The 16,510-nt window shown below is 37.8% G+C and overlaps 1 protein-coding gene across 1 annotated transcript; it reads left to right on the top strand.

Moving 5' to 3' along the window:
• Positions 1 to 8,564: 8,564 nt before the first annotated feature.
• Positions 8,565 to 16,510, top strand: LOC112436340 (immunoglobulin superfamily member 2-like). The gene is made up of 6 exons (XM_076876208.1): positions 8,565 to 8,607; positions 8,793 to 9,110; positions 9,190 to 9,546; positions 9,642 to 9,755; positions 15,006 to 15,335; positions 16,380 to 16,510. Exons 1-6 carry the CDS (start codon positions 8,565 to 8,567, stop codon positions 16,508 to 16,510), a joined length of 1,293 nt encoding a protein of 430 aa, XP_076732323.1.

The following is a 16,510-nucleotide window of genomic DNA, read 5'->3' as shown; positions in this document are numbered from 1 at the left end:
GCCACTGAAGGAGCTGCTCAGTGCTGTCAGAATCTCCTGCATGGGGTGGGAGATGTGGTCCAACAGCGATGACAGCTTAGCCAGCGATCTCCTGACATTCACCACCTCCACTGGATCCAGAGGGCATCCTAGAACAATCATAATCCCAGCACAAGCTCTGGGAATTTGTTTTAGCTTCATCGTGTTTGTAAATCAGACAGACCTCACTCTTATGATGCAAGCTATTTTATGTCATAAACTAAAATGTTCCAGTTTACCAGAGTTTAGAAAATTAGGTTGATCAATTAAAATAGTAATGACCTAACTTTAAATATTATAAATATTTAGGAACATTTTTAATTTCAAATGATACAGAAAAGAGATATTTTGAGAGCTACACCACCTGTGGGTTTTAGGGAAGGCTTGTAGGCACAGTAGAAACAGAGCTTTATATGTGTCAACTGCCAATAATATACATCACTGTATTCTAACTGTGTATTAGGTATTAGGTTGCCAAAGTGTATGACAGCTTTCTCATGTTTAACCGAATCATGTTAGAAATACAATCCGTGCTTATAGTCTGAATGTCTGATGTGAAAGTGTTTTCATCTAACATTTCAGTGATTCAAAGATACATTCAACTGCCACACTCACAAATGAAGGGTGTGGAAGGCCTCTGACCAACCTCTGAAGCGGTTTCCTCAGAACAGACCTAAGAAGCAAGAAACTTCTCAGCTTTTTCAAGTCATTGTATTTGTTTGTGACACCATGAAACAGTCCTCTGAGGTGACTATAGAGAATGAAGGGTGTTATTTCAACCACCTCCCCAACTCTGTATGCTGGTTTTGTGTGTCTCTTCCTGCTTAGGTTACTTATATGCAGACTGGTGTGGGGTACTTTTCACAGTGACAGTTAAGCTCAATCCAGTCTTCTGATTTCACATCTTAATACATCTTCAAAATGCAGCAAACAAATTAACAATTTCACATTGGTTGAATATGCACACGTTTTTTTCTTGTGTCCCTGTGTTGTTAGAACTAGACTAGAGCCAGTACCAGTAGCCTAAACAGCATTGTCCCTTTAAATTTGGGGGGAAAAATGGAAATTTGTGTCAGTTTTCACACACAAAAGATTATTGTACTATAATAATACTGATTCCAAATGCTTGACAGAATTTATCATATTTTGGACACCAATCTGTCTCAATACTTAGCACTTAATCACTCATAGTATCCCAAGTTATAGCTACCAATCTTGTACATGCTTTGTCATAGCATTATAAGCACAATGGAAACATTACTGCAATTAGTAATGTGAGACAGCATTATATTTAAGGTTTTACCGTCTTAAATATCTTCTGTGAAACTAGCCTCTTTATCTTTGGCTGCATACCATGTCCTAATTCTGCTATCATTTGGATATGGTATCAAGCAAAGGTAAAGTGCTAGAAGATAAAGACAGGAACTTGATGACAGACTGCAGTTCTGTTAAAGAACTGTATATATTACAATTGTACATGTGTCCGCCACGACCTTAGATGGACAAATGGGTTTTTATTACACTAAAACAGCCGATCTCTTGATTTTACAAAAGGGTTTAAAGATATACATTCGGATGAATAAAGGTTCTTGCTGGTCGCACAGCACTTTCTAAAGGCCCTCCGCATTTCTCTCAAGAGAACAATGAGCAAAGCCACATGCAACAGCAACACTGACAGACAAAGGTTGTGGTGGGCCATGTCTCCATCCTTTGACCAACCACTGAAGCTGTTTACTCACAACAGAACTCACTGTTAACTTGAACTGGATAGGAAGTGAGAGAAGAGTCAGACTTAAGCAAGCTACTTTTAGATGAATTATATAATAATCTGGACAAGCTGCCTGTCCGTCGCTGTTCTAAGCCAGGCATGTTGGAAACAAACCACATCAGGGCTTCAAACCTGTAAACAATAATTTGGCAAACATTTTAAAAGTTGCCGTTGCCACAGAGGCCTGGAGGAACAATTGATTTGCACCTCCCCTCTTATACCGGCTAACACAAAAAAGTGTGATAACAATGGTCACATATGACTGAGAAGGTGGATCTCTACCCTTCCCTGTTTAACTCTTTAATTGCCTTTGTAAGCTTTTTTGTTATACTCATGACGATTACATATTGTCATCTCACTTTTCAAAATGTTTTAGAATAGTGGTGCAAGTCCATCTTCTTTAGATTGCATTAGAGAATGAGACAGAAAGAAAAGCCCCTCACATCTTTCTTTGAAGGCCCAACCACAGAAATGCTTAAGTTTCCATCCACAGTTGTTTGTCAGTGATGACTGTGACTTTTTGTTTGTCTCTGTGTGCAAACAATGCTCTGCAAAGAAATATAAGGAAGACATTGCAAAGGTAGATAAAAAGCTTCTCAAGAGACCTTTCGTCTTCCTTTGTTTCGTGCAAAACAAAGATCACTAGCGTTAGCTGAAACTGAAGAGCTGAAGCAGTTTAGTACCACTGTTTTGAGACAACAATTGCATCGTCAGACTAACATTTATCCTAATTAGACAATTACAGAAAGTGTTCTGGTCTGTGTTTGTTTATATACTTTTTCATCTGCTTTTTGTGTCAGAATGTAGTAAAATCACTCTAAGCACACAGAACTGACATCTCAGTTTAAGAAAAATAAACAAATAAATCAACTTCTCAATGCTAATTGAGTTAATTGAGAATGAATTTTAACTGAGAATAAATTCTATGCCCAACTTTAAAAAAAGAATTTCATGACATACCAGTTGATATGATTGATACGATTTTTTGAAATATAAATATTTATAAATAAATAAAACATGCTAATTAGATGCAACCACATCCTACATAAGGAGCTTAAGAAGATGTCCACCACTTGCAAGGTAAGTAGCATGGTGCTAGGTAGTGGACATCTTGCTTTGATTAAGTTTTATTGATTCCATGACTTTTTCAACCTGTTGCTGAAAACCTAAATACTGTAAATACTGTAAATACTGTAAAAACAACAACAACAACAACAAACTATTACAGTATAAGAAATACCTACTATTGATACTACACCGAGGTAAAAATCTTCTTGCATGCCGTATCCAACCCTGACATTCCTCTGCACCTCTGCAGTGGCAGTCATTGCATCCAGCAAGGGCATCTGCTCATAGGGATGGTGATCATAAAACTTCCACCTCCAAGCACTGAAGATTCAAAAATGGGGAATATGCTGGGAGGAGCTGCATCATCAAACAAGGTTATAGTGCAAACCACTCTATGACAAGGTGAGAGTGGTGGAAAGCCCCATTATCCCAGATAATGACAAAGAGCCTCAACAGCTTTCTCTCCTCAGGTGTGATTGGCCTCTCATGAAGTGCATTCGGGAATGTCATGAGGCGTTATGTGTTGTATGGGCCAATAGTGGGGATATGGAATCGGACAACCTCATTGGAGATGGCAGCACACATGGTTAGGTTGGCACCCCTCTGTCCTGGAACTGTGAAAGTAGCCCTGTACCCAATGAGGTCCCTTCCACGTCTCCTCACTTTGCAGAGATTGAAGACATGATGTGCCCCCGCAGCTTCAAGCAAAATTACAATGAAAGGGGCTCCAGTTGACTTTAACTGCATGATGTGACAAGGCATTATTACAGTATAGTGGAGTTTCCTTACCTCCACCTATTGGCATCTGGCTTTCTTCAAAACACCACAGTTCCTTTGAAATCGAACTCTGTAGAGCTGCTTCGTGGCCATAAGGTTGTGTCTTAGGATGTGATCAGTGGTGGTCAGGAATTGTGTCAATTGAGAAAAGGTTAACAAATTTGCAAGAGGTGTCTTCTGCTCTGCTGAGATAGTGATGATGATCCCAGTTTCTTTATCCAGGTCAAAGCAATCAAGAAAAACTGTAACGATCATGAACCTGACCTCACAGCCCATTGTTCATTCAGTGGTGCTAGCTCCAGTCATTATACAAAGGTAATGTTTTTAAGACTGGTTAAAATTCTGCATTCAGCGGAGTCTGAAAAAGTCACTTGGATGTGTGACAAAGTGTTTCTATCACTGCAAACGCTACATCCAGATGAACAGAATAAACTTTCTGGGATTTTCTTACCTGAATGATTGAACATGCATCAAGACAGTAATGTGAAATGCTGATACGTTAACATATTTTTATTCTTTCCATGGCTATTGTTTCTAATGATAATGTAGCTATAATAATCCTGCATAGACATGCCCGTATTTTGTGCAATTTGGGCAAGCAGTGACAAGGTAATGTATCACTTTTTTTCTTTCTGTACTTCACACATTATAACAAATTGGGAATTGTGATGGATTGTGAATCATTGCATCACTGACATTCTGGTTATACAGTTCAATGAAAAGCTGTGGAAAACACATATGTGCCGCTCTTAATGGGTGATGTACAGATAGAAACATCTGTGATCTGTAGATTTTGTCTTTCTTTTTTTGTTTTTTTTTTCAAATGTTTACACAAAGCTGATTTCAGCAAAATGTTCTGAGTCAATACAAGATACACCATTTGTTAATCGTTTTCTTACAACACTGGAAAAATCCAGCACCTTTAAAACCGGTCGGAGCGGGCACGCTCTGTTTTGCGTAACTATTTTTAAATCCCGGTAGCACTGCAACCACGTAAGCTAGCGCAAAAATTTTTTTTGCATATGAAACCGGAGGAGTTGTACTTACATCTGATGCCATCAGCTTGTCCTAGGTCACAGTTTCCTTCCACATATAGCTTTGCAAAAACTGCATAAAAAGCGCTTGCAGCAACAAAAACTTAATATTCCAGAAACAGGCTTTGCTGATCCGATCAGCTGTTTGTAACACTTCCTACGTCCATAAGCGCGAACTATCGCATGTCTGCCATGACCTGCCCGAAACCGGAAGTGACGTCATTTTGCGGAAATGTAGTTTTTTTTACCATCAGGGCCTTATTAGCCTATACTGGTGTTTTTAAAAGTTATCTTTGACTTTATGACTTTCTGTCTCATTTCTGGGATGCTTAGGACTCATATTGCACTGCTGGAAATAGTTTATTTTGATGCATATGCTGTTTTTTTGCAAATTTGCATTATAATATTTATTTTTGTTTTTCCTGCAGTATATAAAAATTGGTGTATTTCAAAAATAAAACGATGAAGACACTTAAAATAAATTTCCTGTGGTAGGAAACTATTTTGTGCAACTTTTTTGTATTTACAGTTTTGAGGGATAAGCCTCTTAAATTTCTCTAACTAGAAATATATGTTAAAAAAAATGATTTTAAATTTTTTTGTAGTTTATTGCACTTTTTTGCAATTTATGTAATTACTATGCACTTAATGCAGACATATTATTAAAATTTGGGCTATAATGGTTGTATTGATGTATAGTAACTTGAAATGCTCCCAAAAATGGCTCCACAGCATGTAAAAATATAATATAAGCTCTGGCGGACTTGGTTCTATGGTAGGTCTTAAAGGGTTAAACTATGCTGCTGTTCAGGAGAAGATAGTCACTCTCGGAGACTCAGTGACTCATCAGTGTTCACTGGTCTTAACATATTATCTTTGTATGTTCTTGTTTTGCTTTTTCTGTGTGAGATTAAAATAACCAAATTGATCGTATTTTATTCTTTCATAATGATTATGGTAGTAGAAAGTTAATCCCTCACCCTCTGGATGATCTTTGTCCTTCAAGCTTGACCCTAGGAGCTTGAGGCCCCTATGCAGAATCTTAGCTGTTTGCAGGATTGTGCTCATCTGGAAAAATAACTCAGATGTTGTTTCTGGAATCTACTGGAGCCACTCTCTCAGTTTGAGCATCACTGCATCGAGTGGTCCAGTTAACACGGAGACCTCCACATTTCTCTAACTATATTTGAAGCTCTTGGTATTTCCTGAGGTTCATGTGGTCCTTTCTAATGTTGCCATCATTTGATATTGCTACATAGATCACTATAGCCCTTTCCTCTGCTTGCTTCCACTATTATGTCCCACTGGTTAGATTTCACAAGTTTGTCTGTTTCTGGAAGTCCCACAGCTTGGTCATTCTGAACGCCTTTGGGGTGTATCCCATTTTCTAGGCCATGCTCTGCACAAATGGTCCTCTATGCTATGCTGGCCCCTTGGTTATGGTGTTCCATCTATAGCCTGTCTGCAAGCATCTTGCACCCTGTTGTTATGTGCTGGATTATCTCATGGGAACAGCCTGCATCTGGTAAACCCGGGTCTCTAATGATCTTGATCTTGTGCTTAAAGTACTTAGATCTTTTGCCTAGAACTTGTTCCTGTGCTGCCGTGATTTGTATGAAGAGATTAGTTTCTTTGTCCAGCCATTGGTACGATCTTCTTTGTCATCTATTTTTTTCCACTTGCTGGCTGTCTTGCAGGATTCTGTCTTTCCACAACGGTTCCTTTTTCATGTGCCTCTTCTTTTGTTGGTTTCTGAAGCCTGAGGCATCACTTAGCACACGATCAGTTGTGACCAACTTTCTTATGTAGTCATGGATCTTTCTTGTATCATCTCAGATAGTGTTTCTTTCTGACAGTCATTAATCCTGAGCGTTAGGGTGCTGGATTAGGGGTGAAACCCTCCATGCATGTTATGGAGCTTCCTTGTCTTGAGATCAGTTGCTTATATTTCTTTTTCCGTCAGCTTATTGTCTCAACAAGGTTTTTGATGACTGGCAGGACTTAGGTATTGATTGGCTGGATTTTGTTCATCCCATTCAGCTGAATCTTCAGAACTCACCTTACTCTCTGCAGGAATTTGACAGTTGAGTCATTCATAGTGGTCTCTTAGTCATTTCTGTTTAACTGTGGAATTCCAAGGTAATAATAGCTATTTTATCTGCAATGCCACCTTCTGTCTTCTAACTGCACAACTGAATTGGATTTCACTCAATGACCACAAAATTTGCTTTATTTTTCCTCCTTCCTGCAAGGGATCTCAAACACTGGATTAGAGATGGGAGACAAGAGCCACCTCAACAGGACAATGCTCTGCATCTAAGGGACAAAGGTCACTCTTTCGACGATGCCATTGTTCACATTTTGGACAGAGAAGATATGTCACAGTCTGGCGAGGGCAGACTGTATGAATTGATGAGAAGGACCCAAAACGCAGACCCCAAGGAACAGGGAACAAAACTTGAATGTTAACAAAAAGCGAGCCGTTTAATGCGGCTGGTAAAAGGTACAAACAAAAGGCAAGGCAAACTGAAGCAAAATTAACACAAACCTAAACTGGGAAATCTAAACAACAATATGAAAAAACCTGGACATGAAACCTGGAGGAAAGAACATGGCGTGAACAACAGACGACCTGACAAGGAATGAACAGAAACACACAGACTAAATACACACAAGGGTGATTAGGGGAAGTGGAAACACATGGGGAAACAGCTGACACTAGTCTGACATAACGAGACAAAGGAAGCAAAGCTGACTACACTGACATAGGACACAGACCTTCAAAATATAACAGGAAACATGTGACGCAGACAAGACAATATAAACTTGACAACATAAGACACGCAGCATGAAACACATGAAGGGCAAAGGGAAAGGGAAACTGAAATACAGCGGTAGAAAACACAAAGGGAAACTAGTAAACAACTTAGCTACCCTAAAGAACTCAAACATATCATCCAAATAAACTAAAACTCAAAACGCTGGGTCAGACCCAGGAACGTGACAGGATAGATAGTTGACTTCTAACAAATTCCTGCAGAATTGCTGCTTTGCGAAGTTTTTTTTTTTCATTTTTTATTATGTGTTTTCTGCAACACGGGTATCTCAACAACTGCTGTGTTGTTTGCTATATAATTTGAACCACGACTTACTCATAATCTCTTTTTGTCAAGAGGCTAAATCATCTCATGCGTGCAAGAGGCATTGGTTCAGCTTTGCTCTTCAGCTCTTCTTGAATTTTGAGGTAGCATTCTTTCTCCCCAGCGAATGATGAGTCTTAAAACTTTGTTTTCAAATGCAAAACATGATATATATCTGTACCTTGCACTACATGCCACAAATTGCAGTGCTGACTGAACTGAGTCCTATTTGAGTGTTCAAGGTTTAAGGACAAGAATAAAAATCAAATAGAGGCAACATTAAAAAAAAAAAATTAAAAAAAGGGGGGGGGGGGGGGGGCAGGATAGCTCAGTAGGTAGAGTGGTTGCCCCATGATCGGAAGGTCGGGGGTTCGACTGAACAGCTACCCTGAGGTACCCCTGAGCAAGGCACCGTCCCCACACGCTGCTCCCCGGGCGCTGCATTGGTGGCTGCCCACTGCTTCACTGGGTGAATGGGTTAAATGCAGAGGAGTAATTTCCCTATGGGGACTAACACATACACATTATACATTATACATTACTATACGGTGTTATTGTTTGGAAAATGGACAGTTGCAACAGAAGATGAAAGAGAGGTGATAGGTTTTGCAAAGCCCAGGATGAGGCAATTGCGACAGGAAATGTACTTTTGAATCTATTGTGTGTTAACCAATCAGATACCGTCTGACCTAAAACAACCATCTTGCCTCCTCCACTCACTGAAATACCAGTGTGGTCTCCAACAGAAGCACTGTCAAGATGATCATCTTATGGATTACATTGTTTTTAATTCACCAAGGATGTAAGTGCTTTTTTAAATTTGTCTAAAAATGTTCTTAAGAATTTACTTGTCAAACAGATGCATATAAATTGCTGTAAAAATAGTTTTGCACTTATAAGTTACCTTGCACTACATGTACCTTGCATGTAGTGCAAGTTAAATATATATCAAACAAGATTTTATTTTTCTGCTTTCTCTTAATTCAGATTCTGTAGTTCCAGTGAAAACTGTTCAGCTTGGTGAACCAGCGACTATAACATGTGCTATACCCAAAGAGCTCAGCAGTAGAGGAGTCCACTGGTACAAGCAGAGTTTTGGGGGAACTCTGAAGTTAATAGTGACAGTATTCAAATCTACAGAACCTACTTTTGGTCCTGAATTTACTAGTTTGAAATTTGACATAGGTGATGATTTTGCCAGCCTGACCATTTTGAAAGCAGATCAAGACGATGAGGGAATCTATCACTGTGCAAACACAGAAAGGATTGGAGTTAAATGGAGTGGGACGTATTTGTTGGTAAAAGGTAATAAACTGACATGCTTTTACAAAGTTTGAAATTGTTTTAAAACGTGTTTTGAAAAAAAATCTTTTTTTTTTTACAGGAAACACTCAGAGGACATCAAACTATACAGTTAGTCAGCTGCAGATAGAATCAAACCCAGTTCGTTCAGGAGACACGATGACTCTTCAGTGTTCAGTCTTCTCTGACTCTGACAACCAGACATGTCCAGGAGGTCTCAATATTCTCTGGTTCAGAACTGGATCAAATAATGCTCATCCAAACATCATCTACACTGACACAAATAGAAGTAATGACTGTGAGAAAAGTTCTGACCCTCAGGATAGATGTGTTTTTCAGTTCTCTAAGAACGTCAGCTCCTCTGATGCTGGGACCTACTACTGTGCTGTGGCCACATGTGGGGAGATATTATTTGGAAAGGGAATTACACTGGAACTTGGTATGATTTTCTATTTAAAAACTGGAAGTTCTGTTTACAAAATCAGCACGAGTGATAAAAATGTTTGAGAACTTTTTGTTTGTTTGTTTTTGTAGAATCAACTGAGACAGTATTCATTCAGAGCACGATATTAATAGTTTGTTTGGCTGTTTCTGTGATTGGAAACGCGTTCCTCATCTTCAACCAACAAGTATGTAAATCACATAGAGGTAAGCGTTATAAAAAGTAAAACATTTATACATTTTATATACAATATCATAAGTTCTACAGAAGAACGATGAATAGAATCTGCAATAATTGAGGTGTTTATAGTGGTTAGTAATTAATCAATCTAATATATTTTATTAGAACAATGTATTTCTATGCATGAGATTTTTAGGTTCTAAGTCAAATGACACAGTTAAGTTCATTTCACTATTTATTTATTTATTATTTTTATTCTTAGGAAATGAAGGTGCTTTATCAGATATACAAACTGAAACCTCGCACCAACTTGTAAGTAATAATAATTATTGGTGTTAAAAGATGTGACAATTGTTTTTCTATCTAACTGTCTGTGAAGGTTCTCAGACATCCAGGTCATCGTAGTCTAAGGAGCTTGGAAAGAAAAGCGTCTGGACTTCTTTGAGTTGCTTGAAGACATTTCATCTCTCATCCCCAGTGGGGGAAAGTCCCACTGGGTTTAAATCTGGGACTCTCCACCATTTGACCCTTAGAACTGAAGAAGCTTCTCGGATGAGAGGTGAAACGTCTTCAAGCAACTCAAAGAAGTCCAGACGCTTTTCTTTCCAAGCTCCTTAGACTATCTACCGAACTCTATCTCAATTATATAATTTTATTTTTATATAACTGTTTTTAACTACGGCACAGACTGAAGAAGCTGATGATGAACTAAACTACGCTGCACTGAATTTCTCTGAAAGAAAAACAAGAGGAAAAAGGAAGAGAGAGGGTGCTGAACACAGTGTCTACTCTCAAGTTAAACGCTGATGCCAGTAACAATGTCGTGGAAGATTGCTTTTTTTTGTATTGATCACATGTTTTAACCATATAACTTTAGTAATTGTAGAATTACATTTTCACCAGTTGTATGCATGTGCACCACAAGTGGGCCTTATGCTCTATCACACATATATACACACACACAGAAAGGAGCCATTGTTAGTTCATGGGAGACGTTAAACAGATGGTGAGACTCCTGCTAATCTCTAGGTGACGGCTCGGCAAAAACATGTGTAATTCTTTACCTCTCTCTCTCCCTCTCTCTTTGAAGGGAAGGTATAGGCCTGTGAGATTGGGCAACATGTAGGAGTTGTGGAATGTCTTTGTCTGTTTGTATATAAGATGTAAGGGCGGCAGCCATCGTCAGAGACTGCTTAGGTATTTGACCAGAGTCTCTCCATATTGCAATATGTTATTAAACTCACTTTAAATCATGCTCACCAAGGTGTTTGCGGGTTTATTTAAAATGTCCACGACAATCTCCTGAAATTCTATATTTGTGACCCTTTAGTCATGTTTTTTTTTCCTCTTCATTAAATATTAACTGTTAACAGTTTATTTGCTTCATTACTGACTGGCTCTCAAAGCTAGAAATTTAGTTTTGTCGCATTTCTCAAATCCCTGATTTTAAACTGCATTCAATGATTGTCCTACTTTTTGTAATTAAAAATATATTTTTGAGGTGTCAGTTGTTTTTCTTTTCTTTGTAATTAATGCAATACAATACAAGAATTTTTTTTTTTATATTTTTGCTTCCAAGATATTTTATTTCTAAAAGGAACAATCCAAAACACACATTTTAGTGCTTATTTTCCTATTTTTTCTGTATTTGGACAGATTCTATACAATATTTATTGTTAAATCTCATCTACATCTTTAAAATAACAATTTAGAAATCCTTTAATGCAAAAAAAAGTCATTATGTCAGCAATAACTTTGCTTATAGAACTATGGTTGGTATTGATTTGAGAAACAATGTTACAATGCAGTTTTGTCACATCAGATGCCAGATGAGTGGACTCAAAAGGCGGATTTCACTAAACAAGTTTGAAGAGTTTATTTACTAGAAGAATACACATTTTTCCCAACACTTACATTTATTTAAATTTTCTTGAGTAGGGTTATGCAGTCACGTTCTATAGGATCTTGCTAATTACTTACTGTGTTGCAGCAGAGTCACGTGTAAAAGAGTCAGGATACCTGGAGTTTGACACCCCTGCCATAGATCCAAAGAGGGGGGGAAGCTCATGGGCAAACAAACAGTAAACATGAAATGGTTACTCCATGCCTTGTTATTCAGAATGACACGATAAGGAACTGAAACAAACTGAGGTAACAAAAACACAAGAGGTGAGGGCAGAGTGGAGACACAATGGTAACTATACACAGGTGAAATAAATCTAAATAACAACGCATGGAGTAAACTAAGAACAAGGCAAAGGACAAATGGGTACCAGAATCAATACTAGCAGGGTGACAGAGACTTAACGAGTCACAGGGAACACAGGAGAGACAGTGTAAAGTAAAATTAGGATTACAAGCAAATTACAACTATAAACTACGGAGCACCGCAGGGGACATGGGAGGGAAAAAACATTAAGACGGACTTTTGCGAGATCTCGCAAAACAAACTCGGGATCTCGCAAAGGTTTTAGCCGCATTCTACGGAGGTCGGGAGGTCGAGGCACGATGTGCCGGGAAAGCGGTGTTCCTCCCGGCTGTAGTAGGTCTCGACCTCCCGTTAGCTTCGAGATGGTGGGTGTCAGATCTCCAAAAACGTCGGAGCACTTTTGCAAATATGTGATGTCTTGTAAACCGAGCAGATATCTGACATTTACACAACTACATTCACGCCTCAAAATATCTTAAAAGTGTATTTTGTGACCCAGAAAGCCTAATATTACAACTAAGTAGCTGCCGCCATTGTTGTAATTCAACTTTTGCGAGATCTCGCAAAAGTTTTGCGAGATCCCGAGTTAGTTTTGCGAGATCTCGCAAAAGTCCATCTTAATTTTTTTTTCCCATGTCCCCTATGGGGCTCCGTAATAAACAGATTTTAGAAGCAAAACTAAATCTAAGAAGGCCGGAGAATATAATATAGGAACATGAACCAGGTGATATCTGCTAATTGGTCAAAGATCCAGAATCATGTCAGGGATAACACAACACAAACTTGGAAAAAATTTTCATTTATTGATATTTATTCCAGAGAATATGTGATTAATATAACTGACTTAGCTTTGTTTTGGCTAAAAAACAACTGCTTTGGGCTGGGAGGTCAATTCCTTAATCATAATCATGCAAATTCTCATGACCATTGAGGGTTTATACTTTAAGAGCTCTTTGGAGCACACAAGTTGCAAATAGTTGGTCCACTGACGGATTGGTTAGCACTGTTTCCTCTCAGCAAGATGGCTTATAGTTCAAGTCCTTGCTGAGGCCTTTCTGTGTGGTGTATCCATGATCTCTCTGTGCGTGCATGGGTTTCCTCCAAGTACTCCAACTTCCTCCCGCAATCAAAAGACATCCAAGTTAGTTGAATTGGTAATTCTAAATTGACTGTGAATATGAGGCAAACAAAGTACTTTAAGTGTATGGAATAAAATACTATATAATGTATGATTAAAATGACATCTTCTAAAGCCCTTTAAATAAAAAACATCGTAAAAATAAATGTATTGCAAAATTTAAAGTGGGTATTGAGAAGGCATCAAGTTAAAAATTGATTTTATTGACATGATCATCAAACATGTTCATAATTTTTCTCTTGCTACTTTGAGTTGAAATACTTTTGAAATGTGTTTCATTGATCTGTATTACCTGTTCTTGACTGGAATAGGGGGCATTTAGTTGATTCATATTGCCCAGAAGAAACTTTTAACCCTTTAAAGCCGGTTGGAGCGGGGACACTCCGTTTCAAAAAAACACTTCCTACGTCCATCAGCGCCATGACCTGCCCGAAACCGGAAGTGACGTCATTTTGCGGAAATGTAGGGGTTTTTTTTTACCATCAGGGCCTTATGAGCCTATACTGGTGTTTTTAAAAGTTATCTTTGACTTTATGACTTTCTGTGTCGTTTCTGGGATGCTTAGGACTCATATTGCACAGCTGGAAATAGTTTATTTTGATGCACATGCTGTTATTTTGCAAATTTGCATTATAATATTTATTTTCATTTTTCCCGCAGTATAAAAAAATTGGTGTATTTCAAAAATAAAACTATGAAGACACTCAAAATAAATTTCCTGTGGTGGGAAACTATTTTGTGCAACTTTTTTGTATTTACAGTTTTGAGGGATGAGTCTCTGACTTTCTCTAACTTTGTAGTTTATTGCACTTTTTTGCAATTTATGTAATTACTATGCACTTAATGCAGACATATTATTAAGATTTGGGCTATAATGGTTGTATTGATGTATATAAACTTGAAATGCTCCCAAAAATGGCTCCACAGCATGTAAAAATATAATATAAGCTCTGGCGGCCTTGGTTCTATGGTGGGTCTTAAAGGGTTAATGATGCATAAAACAATGAGTTTTCAACGAGGCAGATAAAGATGCCTACATTTACAAATAAAGGCTTGATTTCATAATTATTATCTGAGGTTGTAGGTTTTCTCAATCCAGCTGATGCAAAGAAAAGCTTTCTATTTTGATTTAGTCAGTAAAATGCTGCAGTATAAGTTTAGCATCATTCTGGATTTACCTCTAGCTCCACCATGGGGTTAACACGTGTGATCGTTATTAAACTACTTCAGTAATGTTGGTTGATTCACAATGAATTTTGCTGCAAATATGGCAGTTCTGATTTTGAAGAGGTGAGGTTATCTTCTTTAGGAGGGGATATTGGTTTAGTCAGTTCTTCAGTGCTTCTCAGGAGTAAACTGTCATTGCCAGCAAAACAGCCAACCAGGAAATTTCCTCTAAAATGCAAACCATGATGAACTAATATATTTCTAAGACTATATGGCACACATGTTTAAGATTCACTAACAAAAATAATAAATATCCAGGGATAGACGAAATTGTACAAAACAATAGCTAAAAAAGGATTACTTCAACACTAGATAAAAGAGAGGTGGCCGTTTTTTACTATGCCCAGGAGGAGGTAAATGTAACAGGAAGTGTAGATTTGAATCTTTTCAGAGTTAACCAATCAGGTGCACATTACAGTCTGACTTATTGTAATCATCTCACCTCCTTTTCACTGAAATACCAAAAAAGTCCTTAACATAGATCAGTGTAAAGATGATTGTGATGTGGATTACAATGTTCTTTCTTCATCAAGGATGTAAGTACTTTTTTCTTCTTTTGTCCAAAATTATTCTTAGTGAAAAACTTGTCATGATGATTTATATTGTGACCTGCAGGAACAGAAACCAAATAAATATAATTTTGCATTAAAAATTTTCCACATCTTACAACATTTTATTTTTCTGTGTTTTCTTTTTCTTCAGATTCTCTGGTCCCAGTAAAAACCGTTCAGCTCGGTGAAGCAGCAACATTAACATGTGCTTTGCCCATTAAAGAATTCGGCAGTATAACAGTCCACTGGTACAAGCAGAGTGCTGGAGATGGTCTTAAATTAATTGTGACATTGTCAAAATCAGCACCACCTGAATATAGTCCTGAGTTTTCTAGAAAGAGATTTAATGTGGAAAATGCTAATAATGTTTGCAACCTGACCGTTCTGAAGACAGTCCAAGAGGATGAGGGAATCTATCACTGTGGAATAGCTGAGTGGATGTATCCCATTCAGTGGAGTGAGACGTATTTGTCAGTAAAAGGTAAGACTGAGCTACTTTTACAAACTTTAAAGTTTCTACTATAAGCTTTAAAGCATCTCCGTATCTTTTGTAATACACAGGAAATACTCAGATGACATCAAACTATACTGTTGTTCAGTGGCCTCCAGTATTAGACCCACTCCATCCAGGAGAATCAGAATCAGTATTTAGTATTTATTTATTTATTGTCATTGTCAGAGAACAATGAAATTGCATTTGGGGCTTCCGTACAACCCGTAAATAAAATAATGAAGAAAATAATAAATACCCCTTAAAACCCAAGTGTAAATATTTAATAGTGTCTTCTTTTATGTTAAAGTAGAGAAATTATTTTATTATCCCGTATCTGTTTGATATGTAAGCAATCTGGGCACAGCCATTTTTTTCAGTGGTTGATTGTAAACTGTGGTAAATAATTTATACTATATATATGCAAACCTTTATGAGTTATACCTTATTAATGTTAGAGAAGCCGTTTGTGTGTTTGTGCTTCATTTACTTTATACAAATGGAACTGTAGCTAAAAAAAAAACACAGATTAGAAGAATGATTAGTCTGTTGGTTTTCATCTCAGAGAACATATTAATAGACTAGAATAGGTAAATTTGACAGTTGATGGAACATTAAAATCCAGAGTAATGATAAATGTGGACAGGCATTTTTTTTAAAAAAAAAACACACACATAAATTTGTATTTTGAACTTCAGTTGATTTTTTCTTTATTTACCTTTGATTTAACCTTACATTAAGGCTCCTCTGAAAATCACTTCAAAAATTTGTTGCAGCAAGCTTGATGCAAGCGTTTCCATGAGGTGAGTGGGAACATTTCTCCAAGTGGTGAAGATGGCCGCACAAAGGGCATCTACTGTCTGGAACTGTTGTTCATCTTTTTTTTAAACTTTCCTTGCCATCCATCCCCAAAGGTTTTCAACTGGATCAGGGCAACATGCAGGACCGGCCAAAATAGTGATGTTATTCTTCTGGAAGAAGATCCTTATCCTGCAGGCATTGTGTAATGTAGCGTTGTCCTGTTGAAAAACCCAGTCGTTACCACACAGACGAGGGCCCTCAGTCATGAGGGATGCTCTCAGCAACATCTGGACATAGCCATCGGCCGTTTGATGCCCCTGCACCTCCTGAAGCTCCATTGTTCCACAGAAGGAAAAAGCACCTGA

Source organism: Maylandia zebra, linkage group LG2 (genome assembly GCF_041146795.1).
Source record: "Maylandia zebra isolate NMK-2024a linkage group LG2, Mzebra_GT3a, whole genome shotgun sequence".
Taxonomy (NCBI): Eukaryota; Metazoa; Chordata; class Actinopteri; order Cichliformes; family Cichlidae; genus Maylandia; species Maylandia zebra.
This window is presented reverse-complemented; position numbering and strand designations above follow the sequence as displayed.

Excerpts from the sequence above, each read along its gene's own strand:
- LOC112436340 (XM_076876208.1), top strand. The coding sequence starts at position 8,565 with ATGATCATCTTATGGATTACATTGTTTTTAATTCACCAAGGAT. Across the intron at positions 8,608-8,792 it reads GTTTTTAATTCACCAAGGAT|ATTCTGTAGTTCCAGTGAAA; the intron begins GTAAGTGCTTTT and ends CTCTTAATTCAG. Across the intron at positions 9,547-9,641 it reads GGGAATTACACTGGAACTTG|AATCAACTGAGACAGTATTC; the intron begins GTATGATTTTCT and ends TTGTTTTTGTAG.